This window comes from Phaseolus vulgaris, chromosome 2 (genome assembly GCF_000499845.2).
Source record: "Phaseolus vulgaris cultivar G19833 chromosome 2, P. vulgaris v2.0, whole genome shotgun sequence".
Taxonomy (NCBI): domain Eukaryota; kingdom Viridiplantae; phylum Streptophyta; class Magnoliopsida; order Fabales; family Fabaceae; genus Phaseolus; species Phaseolus vulgaris.
The window spans coordinates 41352808-41372149 of NC_023758.2; the positions used below are offsets into that span (position 1 = coordinate 41352808).

At 31.8% G+C, this 19342-nt stretch overlaps 4 protein-coding genes across 4 annotated transcripts; 2 read left to right on the forward strand and 2 right to left on the reverse strand.

Moving 5' to 3' along the window:
• Positions 1-1031: 1031 nt before the first annotated feature.
• On the reverse strand, positions 1032-3207 carry LOC137812168 (protein GRAVITROPIC IN THE LIGHT 1). The gene has a single exon (XM_068614085.1). It carries the CDS (start codon positions 2882-2884, stop codon positions 1496-1498), a length of 1389 nt encoding a protein of 462 aa, XP_068470186.1. The 5' UTR covers positions 2885-3207; the 3' UTR covers positions 1032-1495.
• Positions 3208-7822: 4615 nt separating this feature from the next.
• Positions 7823-9905, forward strand: LOC137812169 (glutathione transferase GST 23-like). The gene is made up of 2 exons (XM_068614086.1): positions 7823-8339; positions 9350-9905. Exons 1-2 carry the CDS (start codon positions 8025-8027, stop codon positions 9719-9721), a joined length of 687 nt encoding a protein of 228 aa, XP_068470187.1. The 5' UTR covers positions 7823-8024; the 3' UTR covers positions 9722-9905.
• A 2123-nt stretch (positions 9906-12028) lies between these two features.
• Positions 12029-16006, reverse strand: LOC137812162 (ER lumen protein-retaining receptor A). Its single transcript, XM_068614080.1, has 6 exons — positions 15785-16006; positions 15315-15580; positions 13186-13301; positions 12695-12768; positions 12552-12615; positions 12029-12469 (listed from the first exon to the last, which is right to left on the reverse strand). Exons 1-6 carry the CDS (start codon positions 15873-15875, stop codon positions 12433-12435), a joined length of 648 nt encoding a protein of 215 aa, XP_068470181.1. The 5' UTR covers positions 15876-16006; the 3' UTR covers positions 12029-12432.
• Positions 16007-17414: 1408 nt separating this feature from the next.
• On the forward strand, positions 17415-18480 carry LOC137812164 (fasciclin-like arabinogalactan protein 12). Its single transcript, XM_068614081.1, has one exon. The coding sequence runs from the start codon at positions 17484-17486 to the stop codon at positions 18333-18335; it is 852 nt and encodes a 283-aa protein (XP_068470182.1). The 5' UTR covers positions 17415-17483; the 3' UTR covers positions 18336-18480.
• The last annotated feature ends 862 nt before the right edge of the window (positions 18481-19342 follow it).

A 19342-nucleotide genomic window follows, 5' to 3' on the forward strand; every position in this document is an offset into this window, starting at 1 on the left:
CCTCCTACCCCACCAGACCAGTCTCCTTCTCTGTTGATGAAAAGAAGATGATGTTGCCACCACCACCACCCTGTTGGCCAATTTACATGTGGGTCCCAAATGCCTATGGCTCTGTCTCTGTGCTCTGTCTGCTCTCCATTTCGGTTACAGTACCCATCCCTTTGTGGCTCCCCTCCACCCAAACTTATCCCACGCGCCTCCCTATTGTCATCGATAGTGAAGCACTTGATTGGCTCCTCTCTCCCATTGCAACCCTGGCCCATTAATCATGCACACACCCCATCCTTACCTTAGACTCCTATCTTCTATCAAATCCAACATTTTCAATTCAAATTCAATCATTAACACTCTTCTCTCCAACTCACTAATCTCACTAATTAGGTTTCTTCTTTCAAAAATGTTAGCCAGTTTAAGTCAAAAAACGTTTCTTGTAATTTTCCCCTAAAGTTATAGTTTTCAGGTTCTAAATGGTAAAACAAAAATGTTCAGAAAACATTACAGAGACTCAATACCTAACTGGTGAGAGATTCTCATATCCATGTAACGAAAATGATCCTTTGAAAAATGTATCATTACAGTATAAACAAAAGTTTAGAACGAATCTAATAGAGAGTATTTGAATTTGCATTACGTCAGTTGAAGTGAAAAGCCAAAAGTGAGATTTAAGGAAAACAAACACGCCCTCTTATTCTCTTACGAACATCATGATATGTACTCATTTTACACTTCAATTACATAAACAAGAAACATGACAAGGTAGTTAAAACATACGCCATACACATCATGGTTTTATTACAGAATAATAGCTCAACACCGGCGGAACCTTATCACCAAAATCTTTCCCGTAAAATAGCCATAAACTTTGGTCTTTAACTTTATACAACGGATTATAATTGAGCACTACGGCAACACTTGGTTAAGTAATGAAGGCTATGCTTATTAAAGTAAAACTTAACATACACTCCAGTCAAACACAACCTAATGATTATGCTTTTGAATCATTACTCCAATACTTGGCGAATTAAAGGAAGTAGTAATCAACCGAGAGAGACTTATCCTTCATTTATTATACTACAGCACCATTATACAAGATGATTTACAGTTGATATTGATGATAAGAGAAGAGAAAAACAGAGATTTAGAATAAGGTGTATATACCAAATGTATAGTACTATAAATTCCTTGGCGAGTATCTAACAGAGCACCTGAAGCATCCCTACGCTGAGACCAAATATACAATAATAACCTCAAAAATGCCTAATTGTACAGGAATTAATACTTTCTTTGTTCTATCCCTCAAGTAATAATACAGAAAATGAGTTGTCGAGTATTCATTTAATACTCCTTATTATATATTTAATAAATTTAGAAACATTTATTGTAAATTAACACTTAATATATACTTGACAACTCATTATGAGTATTATACTCATAACATTAGCATTACCATAGCATGGGATACTAATACTGTAATTAATACTAATAATGATACGTATCAGGAACTTGCCGGGGAACCCACCAGAGAGAGGTAAACCTGACTCTGTATCACTGTCTTACCGATTTTGAAACCAGGAACCACGGTGAAACCCACCCTAAGCTCGCCATGATTGGAATCAGAGGATTCCCCCGAAGCTGAAACAGGTTCTTCTGTCACACTTTCCATGTACACCTCTGAGAACCTCGTGTTCTTCTTGACCTGAAAAACAGTAACATCGTCATGAAACGATAACGCCAAACAATGCAGGGTCCAAACGCGCTTTGCCATCTCTGCAAACGCGATGAAGAAAGCGGAATCTGGGTACCCTCCAGAGTTAACCACCTTCCTCTGGTTCAAGTTGCCAAACAAGGAACACTCCATTTTGGCGTGCACCACTTGAAGGTACTTGGATTTCAGGAACTTGGAGAAGGAAGAGTTTCGATTGTGGGTTAAGTACTGTTTCGGATTAAGAGACTTGAGCATTTTGAATTTGTCAAAGTAGAGGCTTTGTCCTTGTTGGAGTGAGTGTTTCTGAGGCGGGTCTTCTTGCACGCTGAAGTTTGGATTGTTGAAGCCTTCAAACATTGTTATGCACACAAATGATTCAAATGCGAAGCTTTGGTGAGTTGGTTTGGCGAAAACTGCGTTTGGGTGGATGAACTTGACGGCGGCTTCTAGATCCCAATGAGCAGACTCCATCTCCGCCATCATCAACTTGGAGAAGCTTCTAACTGATCGCAAAGCGTGGTGAAGAAAATGGACGAAGTGGGTTGGACTCAACGCTGAACGTGTGAGGTTATCGAACAGAGACAATGAGCCACTCGAGTTGAGCTTCTTTTCAAGTGTTTTATTGAAGGAAACACAGTCATCGAGGTGTTTTCTGAGCGATGAGATGTTCGAGTCCTTGAAATCAACCTCGGCTTCGAGCCTCTTGATGGTGATTTCGTAGGTTTTCATCAGGCTCTGCTGTTCCTGAATCTCCGCGAGCATAATGGTTACTTGAGGTGAAAGATCAAGCTCTTTTTTCAAGAACCTGCGCTTGAACTCTGATATGGCTCTGAGTTCATCCACCACGGCCTGATCCGCTGCTTGAATGGACTCGTTGTTGTACGGGTGCTGAGCCATTTGGAGTTCTGCATATGCTGCTTTGATGGTGGTGACCCCAGCGAAGAGTCTTGCAATGAGAGCCTCCATAACGGCTCTATTTTTTCTATTTCCTTGGTGGGTTTTTGTCTGATGATCGGAGAAGAGATCCTCCTTGACTTTGAGGTGGGAGTTGAGCATGCAAATGCCATTGTTTGAAGCGAGTTTGGTTGCACTTCGGAGGCTGATCACCTTCTGGAATGTCTTCGCCAGTTTCTTGCTCCTATTATTGTTGAGTGCTGATTTGGGTTTAACGGTTTCCATCTCGAGACAGAGGTTTTGTTGTTTGAAGCTCAAGAGTTTGGGAGGAACGTGTGTTGCGTGTGTTCACAGAAAAATCAAAGAAATCCAAGAAAGGGAAAGAGTTTGGACTTGTGTGAAAGAAAATGTTAACAGAAAAAGGAGATTTTGGTGGGAAAAGCAGGCGCAAATCTTTGACTATGCTATCAAATCAGTGTTTGAGCCGAGGATGGCGATTAGTAGGGCGTGATATTAATATAATGGAGAAAATTAAGGAAATAAGAGTGCTTTTAAAGCGCGGGAAAAGAAAAAGGAGGAATGGTTTAGCTTTGTGATGAAAGATGTTAAATACTGGAAGTAGGCTTGTAGTAGAAGAAGTTTAAGATAGAAGCCAAGCCACTGATTATTTACTTTCTTTTTCTTTTTCCATTTCCTTTGGCTACTTGTTTTTGGAATAATACCTGTAGAGCTACCCAGAGAGATGATAGTGTGGGACCTATTGCCCTACGTGATTGATGGGTATCATCTCATTCTTGACCCTACCAACCCTATACAATTCAGCTTTCCCCTACCTATACACACTGAGAGTTATTAGTTTAATACGTATATAGTAAAAATGTCAAAGTTAATCTGTGATGCTTGTCTGATGGAGAACATTATGAAACCTGTGAGGAGCTAGAGATGTTGCCTTTACGTTTGTAAACTAGAAGATACCAGCATGCTAAATATGTTTTGGTTTGGAAAAGCAAATGATGCTTAAGCACTCCACAGTGATTGTTTATGTAAATAAGCAGCAAGAGTAAACAAGATTTTGAACCCTTTTTATTTTCATTAATTATTGAAACTGATTCAGTATAGCTGTAGGTACATGAACGGCTACAAATATTTGTGTAGCTATAACCTGAATAAAGTTTACCATTATCCAGACTTTATGTTAAAAATATTAAATACGTACGCATATAGCTTTTATTTGTGGGGGACACTACAGTCAGAAACATTATTGTGGTTTTCAAAAAGCTATTTCCATGGTAATCAAATCAAATCTCTCAAGGGATGAAGTGAAGGAATATTAGATAAGCATCACTGCAGCAGAGATACAAACAGAAACATGGAAAATGCTCTACTGCATTCTTTTTGTTCATTGTATTCAGTAAAAGTAAAAAATAAACAACTAATGCAAAAAGTTATTGAGTTACATTCAGATCTCATCTACCTTTTATAAAAGCCAGTTCTACTTGAATAAAGTAAGACAACTCTCTGTAACATTCTTTTAACACAATAATATTTAAATTTATATTCAAAATTTGTATCAGTCATTCCAGATATTAAGTTTTATTTTTTATTTTTGAAATATAACCCGCAATTTAATTTTTGCAGTTATAAAGGACACTGGCAAGTCCAAATGAGAAGCTAGTAAGCAGCAAATTTTGACATGTGTGAACTAAGTAGTTTGATTCTTTTCACACTAAGATATTCAATGTACAAGAGTCTGGATTATAAATTTAAACTTAAAACTTATTGAAATATATAAAAAAAAAACAACTAATTTGAAAGTTTGAATTAATTATTGTTTATATTCATTCCAAGAACAATTGAATTGAGTTTAAAAACATGTTATCATATTTTATATAATTTTAACTAAGTTCCACTGAGCACTTTCTAATATCATTGTTATTTTTTATTTATCTACATTAATAGAAATTGAAATTCGTTACTTTATCAAGTCAGTAAAGCGGGTGATCGACACTCATATAGATGCACAGTAATCAATGACGTACCTTGTTCCTTGAAATGTGTACTATTTATATTATTTTAATGAGCTTACATCATTGAGCTTGATTAATGGAATGAATCACACTTAGGGTTGCATTACCTAATCCTTAATGATAGTTTAACATCACTGACCTTGGTTTGAGCGTTAATGGTTATACGTCCTGACTGTGCGGGGTGTCTCGGTCAGCTCGATCAAACAGACTGGAACACGTCAGCGTGTATCTCAGTTGTCTCGGACAGGGAGAGACGTCATAATGTCAGTTGGCCATACCAATAAAAAATAATAAATCAAACCAGTTTATTTTTTTTTAAAAAAAAAAACTAAACGTTAGTATAAAAGTAATTTTTATTTTTCTAACTAATATATAACTATATAAAAACTCTCCAAATTGGACAGATGTCAACATTTTATGCTAAAAAAATACAAATAAATTGATGCCCAGTTGGCGGATTAGCCTAAAAAAACTATAAAAACACAAATACAAATATACAAAATCTGTCTAAAACATTTTTAAATATAAAAAAATTATAAAATATTACATACTAATTATTTAAAAGTATATTATCCCATATAACCAGCAAAGTTAATATATAAACTAATTTCAAACAATACTAAAGAGTACTCTTCTTGTCTAAAGTTGTACTTCCACGTGAATCCATTTACATCGTGCTGAAAAAAAAATAAAAAAATGTTCAGTAACTTGTTGTAATTAAGATGAATTTGTTTAAATCGAACTTTTCAAAATTTACGTTAAACTACGAGGTCAACCAAGATAGCTTTTGAATTTTTGTATTTGATTCATTTGGTTGTTTTGGTATACTGTTTTCTTTATTTGAAATAGTATTATTATTTTTATGTGAACTAATATCTATCTGTTATTTTGTTCGATTTTTTTTAATGTGAGTTTATAGTTTTTTTTCTTTCAATTGGTTTACTGATCACATTTCTGAAAATAATTTATTTTTGTGTTTCGTCTAATATTTTTGTTATTTATAATGTTTTCCTTTTTTTTAACTGCTTATCTTCTCTTTAAATATCAACTGATATGTTTGTTATATTCTTTAGTTTTTTATTATCAGTTTATGTTTGTTACATTCTTTAATTTTTTTATTATCAGTTTAGAAATTTTTTTCTTTCTTTCCTTTTTTTAACCTATTACCTTCTTGGAAATAACTTTTTTTATTTTTCTTTTTTATAATGTTTTCCTTTCTTTGTAAATACTTATCTTCTCTTTAATAAATGTCAAGTGAAATGTTTCCTTACAATATCTCATGTCTTATTCTGTATTACTTGTATATGAAATTCTTTCTTTTTTTATGTGTTATTTTGTTTGACATTTTCTTTTTAATTTTTTTATGTCAGTTTAGAATTTTTTGTTTGTTCATTTTTTTTTACCTATTACCTTTTAGAATTTTATACTTTTACATATGTGAATGTGTTATATTTTTTTTACAATGTTTTCTTTTCTTTGTAAACGCTTCTCTTTAAATGTCAACTGAAATGTTTGCTTATAATATCTCTTATCTTATTGCTTGCTTTCTTCCTTTTTGTTGTTTTTTTATAGTGTTTCTTTTGTTTGGAACATTATTATTTTCTTTTAAAATATCTAACAATAATTTTTGTATTAAAAAAAATCATTAAATAAAAACTAATTTTAGATACAGAAAATAATTAGTTACTATATTGATTAAATTAGAAACCATTTTAGAGACTAAATATTTGTATGGTTTTTAAATTAGTTTTTATTATGATAATAGTTTCTAAATTGATATCTAATTAACTACCAATGTTTTAACTACCGATTATTTAGATTCTAAATTTGGTAGCAAAAATCTTGATACCTAATTAGATACCAATTTAGAAACTATTTATCAATAATAGAAACTAATTTAGAAACAAAAAAAATTCTAAAATGATATCTAATTTAGTAAATATAATAATTAATTATTATTTTTCTCTAAAATTATTATTGCAAGTTAATGATTTGAGCAAAATTGTTATTTATGTTATTGTCATCACACGAGAAACATTAGTCAAAAAATATTTATCATAAGAATGAATTTGATTTCTTTTGACTCAAGACTATCTTTAAAATTTCAAAGAAGATAATTTTCGATTGTATATTTCAAAGAATCCAAATCAACTTTCGATTGTATATTTCGCATCTATTTTTCACACATGATCAACTATATATTGTTGATTCTTGAATTAAAAAAAAATATTCTTATTTAAGATAAAGAACAAAATCTAACTAGTACAACTAAAATCTTCGGTGTAAAAAGAAATATCTGAAAATATTTGAAATAAAAAACATACAAGGTATTATTGTTGTTTTAGTTGTAGTATATATATTTTATTTATTTATTTGGTCCTCCAAACTACTACCCAGTCTACGAATAATTTATAATTTTTAATAACGTTTATAATTTATTGGAAAAATTGAATTATTTATATTAAAATATTATTCTATTATTTATTATAACTAATATATAATAATTTTTTATATAGAATATTTATTTATTGAATCTACTCCAAAGTTTACACACTTATGTCAAATCATTCTATAAAAGATAATTTAAATTAATATTTATAATTTCATGATATTGTTATTATTATTACTTTATAATATTATTATTATTGTAATTCAAATAACTACATCATATTAATTCTTTATGTAATGAATCGAAAGATTAACCAGAGTCTCATTCCACTAGCAGACCGACCGAACCAGGATTCGATCCTGTTGGACCAACCGATGGTATAAATCTTATTCCACCTAAACAGATTCAACAAACCTAATCCGTGGTTAGCAACTAGGTAATACAACTCTAAACACATACACACTCCTTAATCTGGCTCACTAAGAAAAGTCCATTACAAGTAATATAAATAACACATATTCCAAGGAGCAGGCACGCCATTATTACTGTTCACTTCCGAGTATCAAATATCCATTTTGTTGACTTGAGCGTTAGAGTGTCTTTTACAAGTATAGTGTCTTTTACAAGTATCCTTATTCGACATCTATCCATAATGTGACCGAGACCTACTAAAAAAAAAGAGAAGCAAGACGAAGTTTGATTTTGCCACCTAATAGGAAGGAGCCACCTAATAGGAAGGAGGAAGACAAAGTAAGATTCTCTATGTCAATCTCCCTGGTTGAAACACTTTCCAATATGCAATAAAATATAAAAGAAAAAATCCGTGTAACCTATAAAACACTTGATCCACAAATTTGGAATCTTAACAAGATAAGGATGTACCGCATTCCATCTGGTCAGATTTGGCTGCGAGAGTTAAGAAAAGTGGACTTATAGTTTGCGGAAAATTACGGAAAGAACCACCGACAGTATATAATGAGAGGCGAAGAGAAGTTGAGAGAGAAAGAAGATGGGAAGCGAAGAAGTGAAGGTGGTGAGCTTTTGGGTGAGTCCGTTTGGTATAAGGGTAGAGTGGGCCTTGAAACTGAAGGGAATAGAGTATGAGTATATAGAAGAAGATATCTTCAACAAGAGTAATCTCCTTCTCCAGTTGAACCCGGTTCACAAGAAGGTTCCGGTTCTTCTCCATGCCCACAAACCCATCGCTGAGTCATTCATCATCCTTCAATACATTGATGAAATTTGGAAGCACTATCCACTCTTGCCACAACATCCTTATCAACGAGCGCTTGTTCACTTTTGGGCCAATTTTGGTGACCAAAAGGTAATTTATCAATTCCCTTCTACTTTTTCTTTACTGCACTGCTACAATTGTTTACGAATCTTGTGTTTAAAAATAAATATATAAATATAATAATTTAAAATTAAATGATATAAAAAATATTAAAATAATAGTATTAGAATATTATTAAAAAATTATTAAATAAAAATTAATTTTAGAGATAAAAAATAATTAGTTGTTATATTGACAAATTTAAATATTATTTTAAAAACTAAAAAATTATTGGTATCTAAATTAGTTTCTATTTTTGCTAAATAATTTTTAAATGGGTATCTAAATAGCTACATAAATTTTAGATACCAATTATTTAAATTCTAATGTTGGTATCTAAAACCTTAGTATATAATTAGATAGCAATTTAGAAACTATTTATCAATAATAGAAAATAATTTAGATATCAATAAATTTTTTAGTCTTTAAAATAGTATATAATTTTATTAATATAATAACTAATTATTTTTTTTATCTAAAATTGATTTTTCTTGTAGTAGGAGTTGTAATATGATTTTATAAAAAAATTGAATTATAATATGATTGTATAAAAATTTTGAGTTTTCAATGTATTATTACCTTAAATTTTTTTTATCACTTTTTGAATTAAAATGAGCATGTTATTGTGTTATGTTATCTATATACTAACTGACTTATCCACATCTTGTTCCAAATGAACTTAAAACAATAAAAGGTGAAGTGTGTGAACCAAAGTTATCTGATCACACTGAAGTGTGGTTGGCTCATATCACACAGGTTTCAGAATGACTAAAAACAGCTTTAGAGAAGCTTCTTCTAATTCAATAATTTTTTGACCATATTCTCACTCACCTCGACTAGACAAAATAGAACCATCCCAAGACCTTTTCAAAAGTGTTTTTACATTCCATAAATATTAAGAAGAGGTGAGAATCAAACTATTCAGTAACTGATTTTCTTTGTCAGCAATGTGGGTGTATTAACTTATTTTTGAATGGTTGTGTTTGTGTGTGTATAAACAGCTTTTGGACCCATCATGGATTGCAATGTGTAGCAGCGGGGATGACCAGGAAAACGCTCTGAAAGTAGCTAGAGAATCGATGGAGAAGATTGAAGAAGAGATTAAGGGGAAGAAGTTTTTTGGAGGAGACAACATTGGATACCTTGACATTGCCCTTGGATGGATCTCCTACTGGCTTCCTGTTTGGGAGGAAGTTGGATCCATGCAGATAATGGACCCATTGAAGTTTCCAGCTACCAATGCATGGATCACCAATTTTCTGAGCCACCCTGTGATCAAGGACAACTTGCCCCCAAGAGACAAAATGCTTGTTTACTTCCACAGTCGCAGAAAGGCACTTTCTTCATCTCTTCAGGGTTGGTTCAAGGTTTAGATCTGTTCTCTCTCCATGTTTCATAGGCCAAGATGTTAGATGTTTGTAGAATGAGAATAAGAAGAGGGAGTCACACTGGCTATGTTTGTATTTTGGGTTCTTTGTGCTGCTATAATAAACCACTTTTTGGATGTGTAACTCACTTTATGGCATATGCAAAGGAATAAAGTTTGTTTCACACTCTCGTTTTCTCTCACTAAAATGCAAATGGCACATTACTAGTGTGGTGAGTAATGAATGACCATCACACACTTCTAATACTAAATATTAGAAAAGTGTTTAGAAAAAATTCTAAGAAAATAAATAGAGGGTAGACAATGTTAAAAAAATAAATGAAAGAATAAAAACAGTAATAAAAGAGACATCTTCAAGAAAGAGAAAAAAGTAAAAAAAAATATGAAAAGAAAAAACTAAATTCTAAAGTAGACAAAAAAAAAAAATCAATCTTATTTTTTGTGTGAACAGTGTATTATTTCTAGCCTCGTATATGAGAAATTGATATGTATATTTTACAGGTTTTAGCTATGAAAAAGGTATTTCTATAAAGAAATAACTACAAAGAAATAAGCAAGTTTTTAGATATATAAATTACTAATTTTATACTCTAGATTTATTGTAAAATATTTAAGTGACATCCACTTATTCCACGTGCAATTGGATGTATTTATAGTCATTGATCTTTATTAATAATACAAATAAATCACACTCGTTAGTATGAAAAAATATTTATTGATTGTTAAACTGTTTCATTAAATATAACTATCACTTATATTATTTAATCTAAAAAATAATTGACATCAGCAATTTGAATTAACTAACAACTATTTTTTAAAATTTTCATGATTTATTTATTTATTATGTAAAAAATTAGAAGTAACTAATTTCATTTTACTTCTTTTGTGAAACAAATTTTTAAAATATAGCAATTGAAATATGCAGAAACAGCAAAGAAATATGATACATGGATGCAAATAACGATTATTGGAAAAATTTAGAAATATATTCAATGAGAATGAAAATAAAAAGTTAAAATCTTCCAAAAAAGCAAATTAAAACTTGCAAAAGCAAAAGGAAACCAAAAATTTAATAAAAATGAATTAGATATAAGATAAAAACATGAAGTCAGTAACATGAAAAAAAAACTATATTAAAAAAACTCTAAAATTTAGAAGTCTCCACTACAAATAATCTCACTTCAAATTTTGTAGAGCTGTAATTATTTTGAATATTGCGTCTACAATGTAGAGAAATATACAACATATAAAAAGAAGAAAACATGAATCAAATAATAAAGAAAAAGATATACAATAATAGAGTAAATAAAATGAAAACTAAGAATCATGATATGTAATTTCTAAAGCTTAAGATTATTTTGAAATAATAAATGAAAAGTCACTGGTGATTAGTAGGATTAACGCTGCTGCCTATGCTTCTTAAAAGCCACATGGTTAAGTCGTTCAATTAAAAGCCTTGTAAGTTTTTATATTTTAAAATAATTACAATCAATTTAATAAGAATATATAAATACGAGTTAAATAATCATAATAGACTATTGAATTGAATTTAAAATATTTTTTTAATAAATTTTATTGACTCAAAAGCACACCTTTTAACATGTGGGAAATAAATCAAATATAATCTAAAAATACTTTTTTATTAATAATGTACTGCAGTTTAAAAATCCGGGAAATGACTAAATCAGTTTTATGTCGATCAAATTCTTCATTTTATAACGTAAATTATTCAAAATTAATTCAAATAAATTGGTTTTAACTCTTTTCCTCTTCAAAAATTACTAACCAAAGCACAATTTTATCAGTTTTACTCTTCAAATCATAATCTTACAATTTACAATTATCAAAATTTTATTATATTTCGAACTTATAAATTTTAAAAGTTGTCTTATACCAAATTTATTAAAACTCCACTATAAATACAAAAAATTACGAATGAATCAAATTTGTTAAACTTTAAAAGTAAGTTTTAGTTAACGGGGAAAAACTAGACACAATAAAGGTACCAAAATTGCAATTTGACTTTTAAAAATGTTTGGTTTTTACCATTTTAACTAATACGTTCTTTATAACTTGAAAAAATTTCCATTCAAATTTTGCCTACTGCTATTTATTAAAAAAAAGATAAATTAAAAGCCTAGATGATAGTTTTGAAACTTTATAGTTGAAATAATACAATGTGATTAATAAGCCTAACTAAAATTTCTCATCGAGGGACAAAGTACAGTATAATTATGCATAGAATAGACGAAGCAATCACGTCTCGGTATCCGTCTGAATTTTGGTTTAGTCGTACGTGAAAAGAAGAAAATGTATAATTTTACAGTGTAATAATCATACATTTGCCATACCTATGCCATGGATCATTCGTATCATAACAAAAATCACCTACCTTACAGAACCTACTATACAGTAATATGCAATGGAAAGTTCAATATACAAAACATCGTCACATAACACTTGCATTTTAACCTACACTTGAATTGCTTGATGGTTAGATTCATCAGAAGTTAAAAACCGTTCGTTTACCCTTCTACCATAAAAATAAAACCCACTTACCCCACTTAAGAACAGGGAGAAGAAGTTGGTCTATACCGTTTCTCAAAATCAACATCATCCAAACCACGCTCTGTAAAATTTGGCAGTGACTGGTCTCACCTCACGGGTCCAAATTCCAAAAAACAAACTTAAGATTAATCAGGCAGGCAACTTCAGTTTCGAATTGTTCTTCCAACTGTAAAACAAAACTCCTCATATTACCTATTTGCCAAGTAAAAATAAGAAATAAAATCGACCTTAACTCATAATAACATTACCTGATGAAATAATAATAGAAGAAATCGGCATATAAAGCTGTCTGAACAACACCTGAGGTGCCAGCTGTAAAAAAAGAGAGTCAGAATATTACTAATGTAAACATAAAATTCCCAAAGAAGTTCTTATTTTCAGCCTTAATTACCAATCCATCTTGTAAATCGTGGCTCGGTCAGATAGCGATATATCCAGTTTAGGATGTAAAATGCACGATACGCACTGCAGTTTGAAAATAATCACTACATTCAGAGACGTTCATATTGAAAAATCTATACAGCTTGCTAACTGTTCAAGTATTTGTGCAAAAATCAAGAGACAAATTAGTAAAAATGCATAAGTAGAAAAGTGACAATTCAAACCAATAAACAGGATTTGCAAATCAGGTACGATGAAAAAAGTTAGGACAAACATGTAAAAATAGATGTATAACATATAACACAACAATTTGGATGAGTTTAATTTCTAAGCTATTTCAAGATGGCAAATAGGAATACACCATTGTCACTATAAGTTATCTCAGGAACTTAGAAAAAGGACAATCTGCAAATAAACAGCATAAAAGAGAACATAGTGTAAGATACCAAAATATAAATGCAGATCTTAAAAAGAGAACTAACTCAACATAAGTGTGCATACCCAAGAAAGAATACATATTGCCCGGTCAAATTGTCCACATTTCCACTTCTTTGCAACAAAACCAACTGGGGCAATATTGCAACTGCTTCCAAGTATATTGAAAATGCCCAGAAAACCTGTTAACAGATTTACATAAAGTGTAATCATTCATGATCTTACAATGTGTAACGGAATTACTATAAAGCTGATATGTAATACACAAAAGCAATTTTTAGATTGGCAATCCATTTTTAAATTGCAATGTATGTTTGGACACGAAGAACATTTGAAATCTTGAGATGGATTTGCTTTAACTCTTGCAATATTAAGCAGAAAAAATAAAGGGAACGGTCAGTTACACATGCCACAGAGTCCAAAAGGAAATAGATATCCGCAGAAGTTTTATAACACACTAAGCAGAGGTCAACCATACCATTATGCACAAGGGCCATAAGAAGACATGCATGGATTGAATTGTTTAAATATGAATTTTTCTCCCAAGTGCTAGCTTAAATACTATGTGAAACTTGGTCATCTTGTGAAGCATGTTACGACTTGGGTCCCTAACATAATTTTTAGATTTCCACCCAAAATCTCAAGAGCACTCAAAACCCAGTTACATTATTTGGGCAAAGTTGTCATTCCTAGATGGCAGAGAAGTGCAACAGACTCCAAAAATGGGATAGCAGGATAGCAGATAGAAGATAGTGGGATGACCCCAAAAGTGGGATAGTCGGAATGACTGCTATTCTAATATTTTTTTTATATACTAAATAATTAGTATAAGTTAAAAACAAAAAACAAAAGAAACAATTGAGAACTTCAATCTTAAAACTTTCTTTTCCTAGAGTTTCTGATTTTGAAAGAACAGCCTTCAAAGATGTAATAATGATTTTTCAGACGGAAAATATACTCTGATCTGATGCTTTACTGTTCAGAAAAGTTTGGAAATACCTTCAGATTCCATCCATGACAGTAAACTCAACACTCTCCAATGAAATATTGAAACCTTGAGTTGTATTGAATACAATCTATTGAAGCTTTAGTAAGCACAAATAAACAAAAGTTTCAAGAAACTAATGTTCAGGTATTCAAAGATAATTATGCAAATGAGGGAAGAAGATGAATACAATCAAAACCTAAACCGAATCTCAATGTTTAAAGGAATCTGGGAGATTCTAGATAATACATGTATAGCAATGGTTTCAAAAGATCCAATTCAAGTACCATTCTAATTTAATGGTAAGCAAGCAGTGAGCACTGGAACATGGTAGCTGCATTCTTCCACTTGCCGCACTCAAGTTGAGCCATAATGGTAATAATTCCTCAATCGAAAAGACTATAGTATCCAATGAACCACCACTCTTTGTAAGCCATTTTTATAGTGCATAGTTACGTTCAAATTGAAGGCATGGTTAATTTGCCAACGCTCAGATCACATTTCACAATTTCAAGTGAAAAAACAAGCATTTCAAATTGTTTTCACCATTTGAATTTCCTTCTCAAAATAGGAAATGAACTGAGAACAGAGTGGCGTTTTTTGTAATTATTAGTGAAAACGTATCTGCTGAAAATGTATTAAAAAAACACCATAGAAAATGGGGTTCCATGGGTAAAGAATCATTTCTATCAACAAAAACTCATACTTATAAGATTTCTGAGCAGTAAAAAAATGGTGTAAAATTTCAGATCATATAACTACAGTACCCAAAACACAAGAAGGGTGTACCTTCGTTCATGAACACAACCATAACTTTCCTGCTTATCTAAACCTGGTCACTGGAACCAGGCAAATCAATCATCTATCTAGTCAAGCAGATGTACACCAATGCACAACACATCTTCCAATGGCCTTCTTCTAAAGAAGTAAACATTTGGGAAAATGCACAACGATTAAAGATCAGAAATACATCACAAATGGAAAACCGTAAAACCCCACAACTCAAATACAGAAGATGACAGGCTAAGCATAACTAACAAAAAGCCAATCTATGCCAGTAGACTCTTCTTACAGAACACATTCACAATGCAAAACTTCAAAAAAAGAAGATAATATTGAAAATGAATTATTAGAAACTAGCATCTACCTAACAGGATAAAAGAGAATACGAGGTACGAAAGGGGGAGTGAATTAAAAAGTAGTAACGGACCTCTTGAACGGAGAACTTTTCGTGCCAGATAAGTGCCAAAGCAAAGCTGGCCCCAACAAGGAAAAAATAGCGAAAAGTGTCGAGTTCCCTATCGTAACTTCTCCGGACCACCGGGTGGAAACGCATGCACCAAACAATGGCTAAGGAGCTGGCAATGAAGACCACCTTCATGAAGGTGTTGTAAACGGAGATGAAGTCCGTGAACAGATCCAAATAACGAAAGATGAACACAATCGCGTACAGTTCTTGAGTCTTGCGAGAAACCCCTGAAACCGAAAAAAATAACAGTTCGAATAAATAAGCGAAATAATGAAAATGAAATAGTTATAGAATTGATCCTGAATTTTTGGTTGGCGAAGGGATGTGACTAAGGGAGTGAAGTCGCAAACCGACATTTGAAAATAGAACGCAAATTAGTCCGAATTTTGGGGGAAGCGGAAGAAAATAAAAGAATTAGAATGAAGAGTGACCTGAGCAAGATTTGGTGGCGTAGATTTTGAGGAGAAGGAGGAGAATGCTGAGAAGATGGGTCATGTCACCGGCGAGCCTGAAGACGTTCATGGTTTTGCCCTAACGAGAGAGACAGAGAGAGAACGTTCGAAAGCAGAGAAAGAAAGGAGGGGAATGGAGAAACGAAACGAAACGCGAAAAGAAATCCAAATGAAAATTACGTGACTGTATTGTCTTGTGCTTCTTCTTTTTTTCTTATTTGTTTAATTATTTTGGATTTTTTATAAAGGTGTGGTATAATCATATTCTGCTTTTTGTTTTTTCGGCCTTCCCCTCACCTCTTCAATTTATTTTCGCTATCATTAATTACTATTATTTTCTTTTTCGGTCTTTTCAATTACTACCTCCTGTAAATTCCGCTTATAAAAAAAATATTAGATTATTATTTAGAAAATTAATGTTAATTTTGACTGAAATATTAAGGAATCCTTCGTAAAATAGAATTAATAATAAAATAATTTATTATTTGTCTTCCATTCAATCTCATAAATTATAAGTTATTATTATTATAAAATAGAGGTTACATTATTTAATTAGTCTGTCAATTATTTGAGATTTTTTACGTAGGTATCAACCAAAATATCTTGTTAATTTTTTTATTGAATTCTTTTAAGTTTTTTAAAGTTATTATATATTAATATTTTTAACAGTTTTAGGCCACCCTAAACTAAACTCGTATACCTAGTTGTTTAGGTTAGGCGCATAATTAAAAGTTTAGTATAGAGACCTAATTGAAAAATTCTCAAATAGTTTAAGAAGCAAATATTGAATAATTTAAAATAATTTACATTCATACCTTTTGAATTTTCTTAAATTACATTAATAATCCAGTTCTTTTAAAATTTTACAAAAAGTTTTCATTTATTTAAAAATATTATATTATAATTAATCTCTTTTTGTATCGTACCTTCGCTTCTTCAATAGTTAAAAATATTAAACTTCCTTTTATAATAATTTACTATGGTAAACATAAGATTGATTTCTATCTCATCATACTAGAGAGCATGCTATTCACACCATAATGTTGTGTTGAGGGATTGTTAAGACGGAAGAAAATAAGTAAGCCATAAAAGAATATTATGTGATTAAGGAACCTGGCTTCAATCTCGTTTGTTTTTCTCCACACTGCAGCAATAAAATGACTTTGCCTTTGTTTGTTCGAGTTGGGATGCGAGGCATTTATCAATTTTCCCAACTTGGCTTTTGAATGATTACTCGTATCAAATGATAAAAATGTCAGTTCCCACAACTTAATCGTGATTGATTTGATGTCACATCACCTTACCTGAATCATAAGAGGGAGTGCTTCCTTTTTCTTCACTACTGTGCATACCTCATCAGTGCACAACTAATTCAGATCTCACTTTTCATTCAATTTTCCTTGCATCTCCAACCAAAAGCTCTGGGCATACAGCACCCAATCCACTTATCAATCAACTTTATCTGTCTTGATATACCACCTTAATCTTCCAGACAGATAGAGAAAGAGAAAAGATAACCCCACAACACACAACCTTAGCTTATTTTACAACTAAACTTTGTACCTAGCTACCATTCACTTGCCAACTATATAAGCGCACATATCAAAACATTCTTTGTCATTGCAACTTCCAGTTCATTGCAATTTAGTACCAAAGGACACAACCTTCAATTTCCAACATGAAGATTAAACAAACTCTCTTCTTCTCACTCCTACTACTTGTCCCCATTTTCTCAATCACCACTTTAGCTCAGTCCCCAGCTGCAGCCCCTAAAGCCCCAGAAAAACCTGCTCCAGCAAAACCTGCCCCAGCTGCACCGGCTCCTGCACCCGCAAAGCCATTAGTCCCGGCATTACCCCAGTCACCCTCTTCAGGTGATACTTCTGGCAGCCAAGACATCGTGAAGATCCTGAGGAAGGCCAAGTCATTCAACACACTAATCCGGTTGCTGAAAACCACCCAAATCATCAACCAAGTGAATGCACACCTTGTGACCTCAAAGAATGGAGGCTTAACCATCCTTGCACCCGATGATGGTGCCTTTTCAGAACTGAAAGCAGGGTACTTCAACTCCATTGGAGACAGACAACAAAAAGCATTGATACAATATCATGTCCTCCCCGTTTATGTCTCCAGCTCAAACTTTGACGCTCTGAGCAACCCTGTGCTGACACTGGCCAGTGACAGCCCCACGGGGTATCAACTAAACGTGACAGCATATGGTAACAGTGTGAACATTTCAACTGGGGTGGTGAATGCCACACTCACAGGCATTGTGTACACAGACAAGACACTTGCAATATATCATGTGGACAAGGTCCTCATTCCTCTCGACTTCTCTAAGCCCAAGAGTATAGCTCCAGCTCCAGCTGTGGCCAAGGCACCTAAAGCTGAAAAGGACAACTCTTCAACAGAAGATGATGACCAGGCTCAGGCAGCCAAGGACAGCTCTGGTGCCATCATTCATGGGACAACCTTGGTGTCCTTTGGAGTTGCTCTACTTGCAGCAGTAGCTACAATGTCGTGTTAAAGAACATTCATTTCAATGTTTCTCCAATGTTTGTTGTAAAAGCCAAAAGGAATATTTGCATTTTCATGAGTGATTAGTTGTTTTGCATTTGCTTGAGAAATCGTTGGCAATTGAAATTTCCAAATAAATTATTAAATTTCATTTATTTTGTTTATAAATTTAGTTAAATTTGTGTTTTGTTTGTAAATTTAGTTAAATTTGTGTTCGCAAAAGCAATCTATATAATTGTGCGCTAATATTATTGTCTGATTTGAGTCATGATTTACTTTTCTTATGGTACAACTAAAATAATGATTTATGCTTAAAGAAAGAAGAAATAGGTTTATAAAATATATAATTTTATAATAGGGAATAAAAATAAAAAAGAAATTAAAAATGTAAAATAAGAGTCTTTGAAGAAGAGTTGTATATATCATTATTATTTTATTCTTATGTTAAAGGAGGGAAATCAGAATGATTATAATGGGAGTCGGATAACGAAATTATATTTTATTTAACAAATATATATGCATTAAAATTCATATAAAATATTTCTAATTGTAATTTTTAAATTACTTTTGATTAGTTTATAGAAAATATATTTACATACAAGACAAACTAATAATTTCTTTTTAGTTTCAACAAAAAGAAAGTATGATTTTAAAAATATCAGAAATCCAATCATATAAACTTTCAGGGAATTATAAGAAACATAAAATTGGTATTTGTGTTAACCATATTTTTTTTACCAATATTTCTTTTTGTACGGAGGTCCAGAAAGCAAAAGCCCAAACCTAGTTTTTCTTAAATATGAGGCCCAAAGGTTATACACGTAAGGATATGTTAATCCTAAGTTTTCAATAAATTTTTATAGGAGAGTAAACAAAATGTGAAACAAACTTGTTATGAATAAATTAAATAATTTTTATTTATTTTATTTTCTCTTAAATGTTTATTTTATAAACAAGTTGGTGGTGATGGAGGAAATTGAAAAGGGTAAAACAATTGATGAAATATAGCTGCCATAG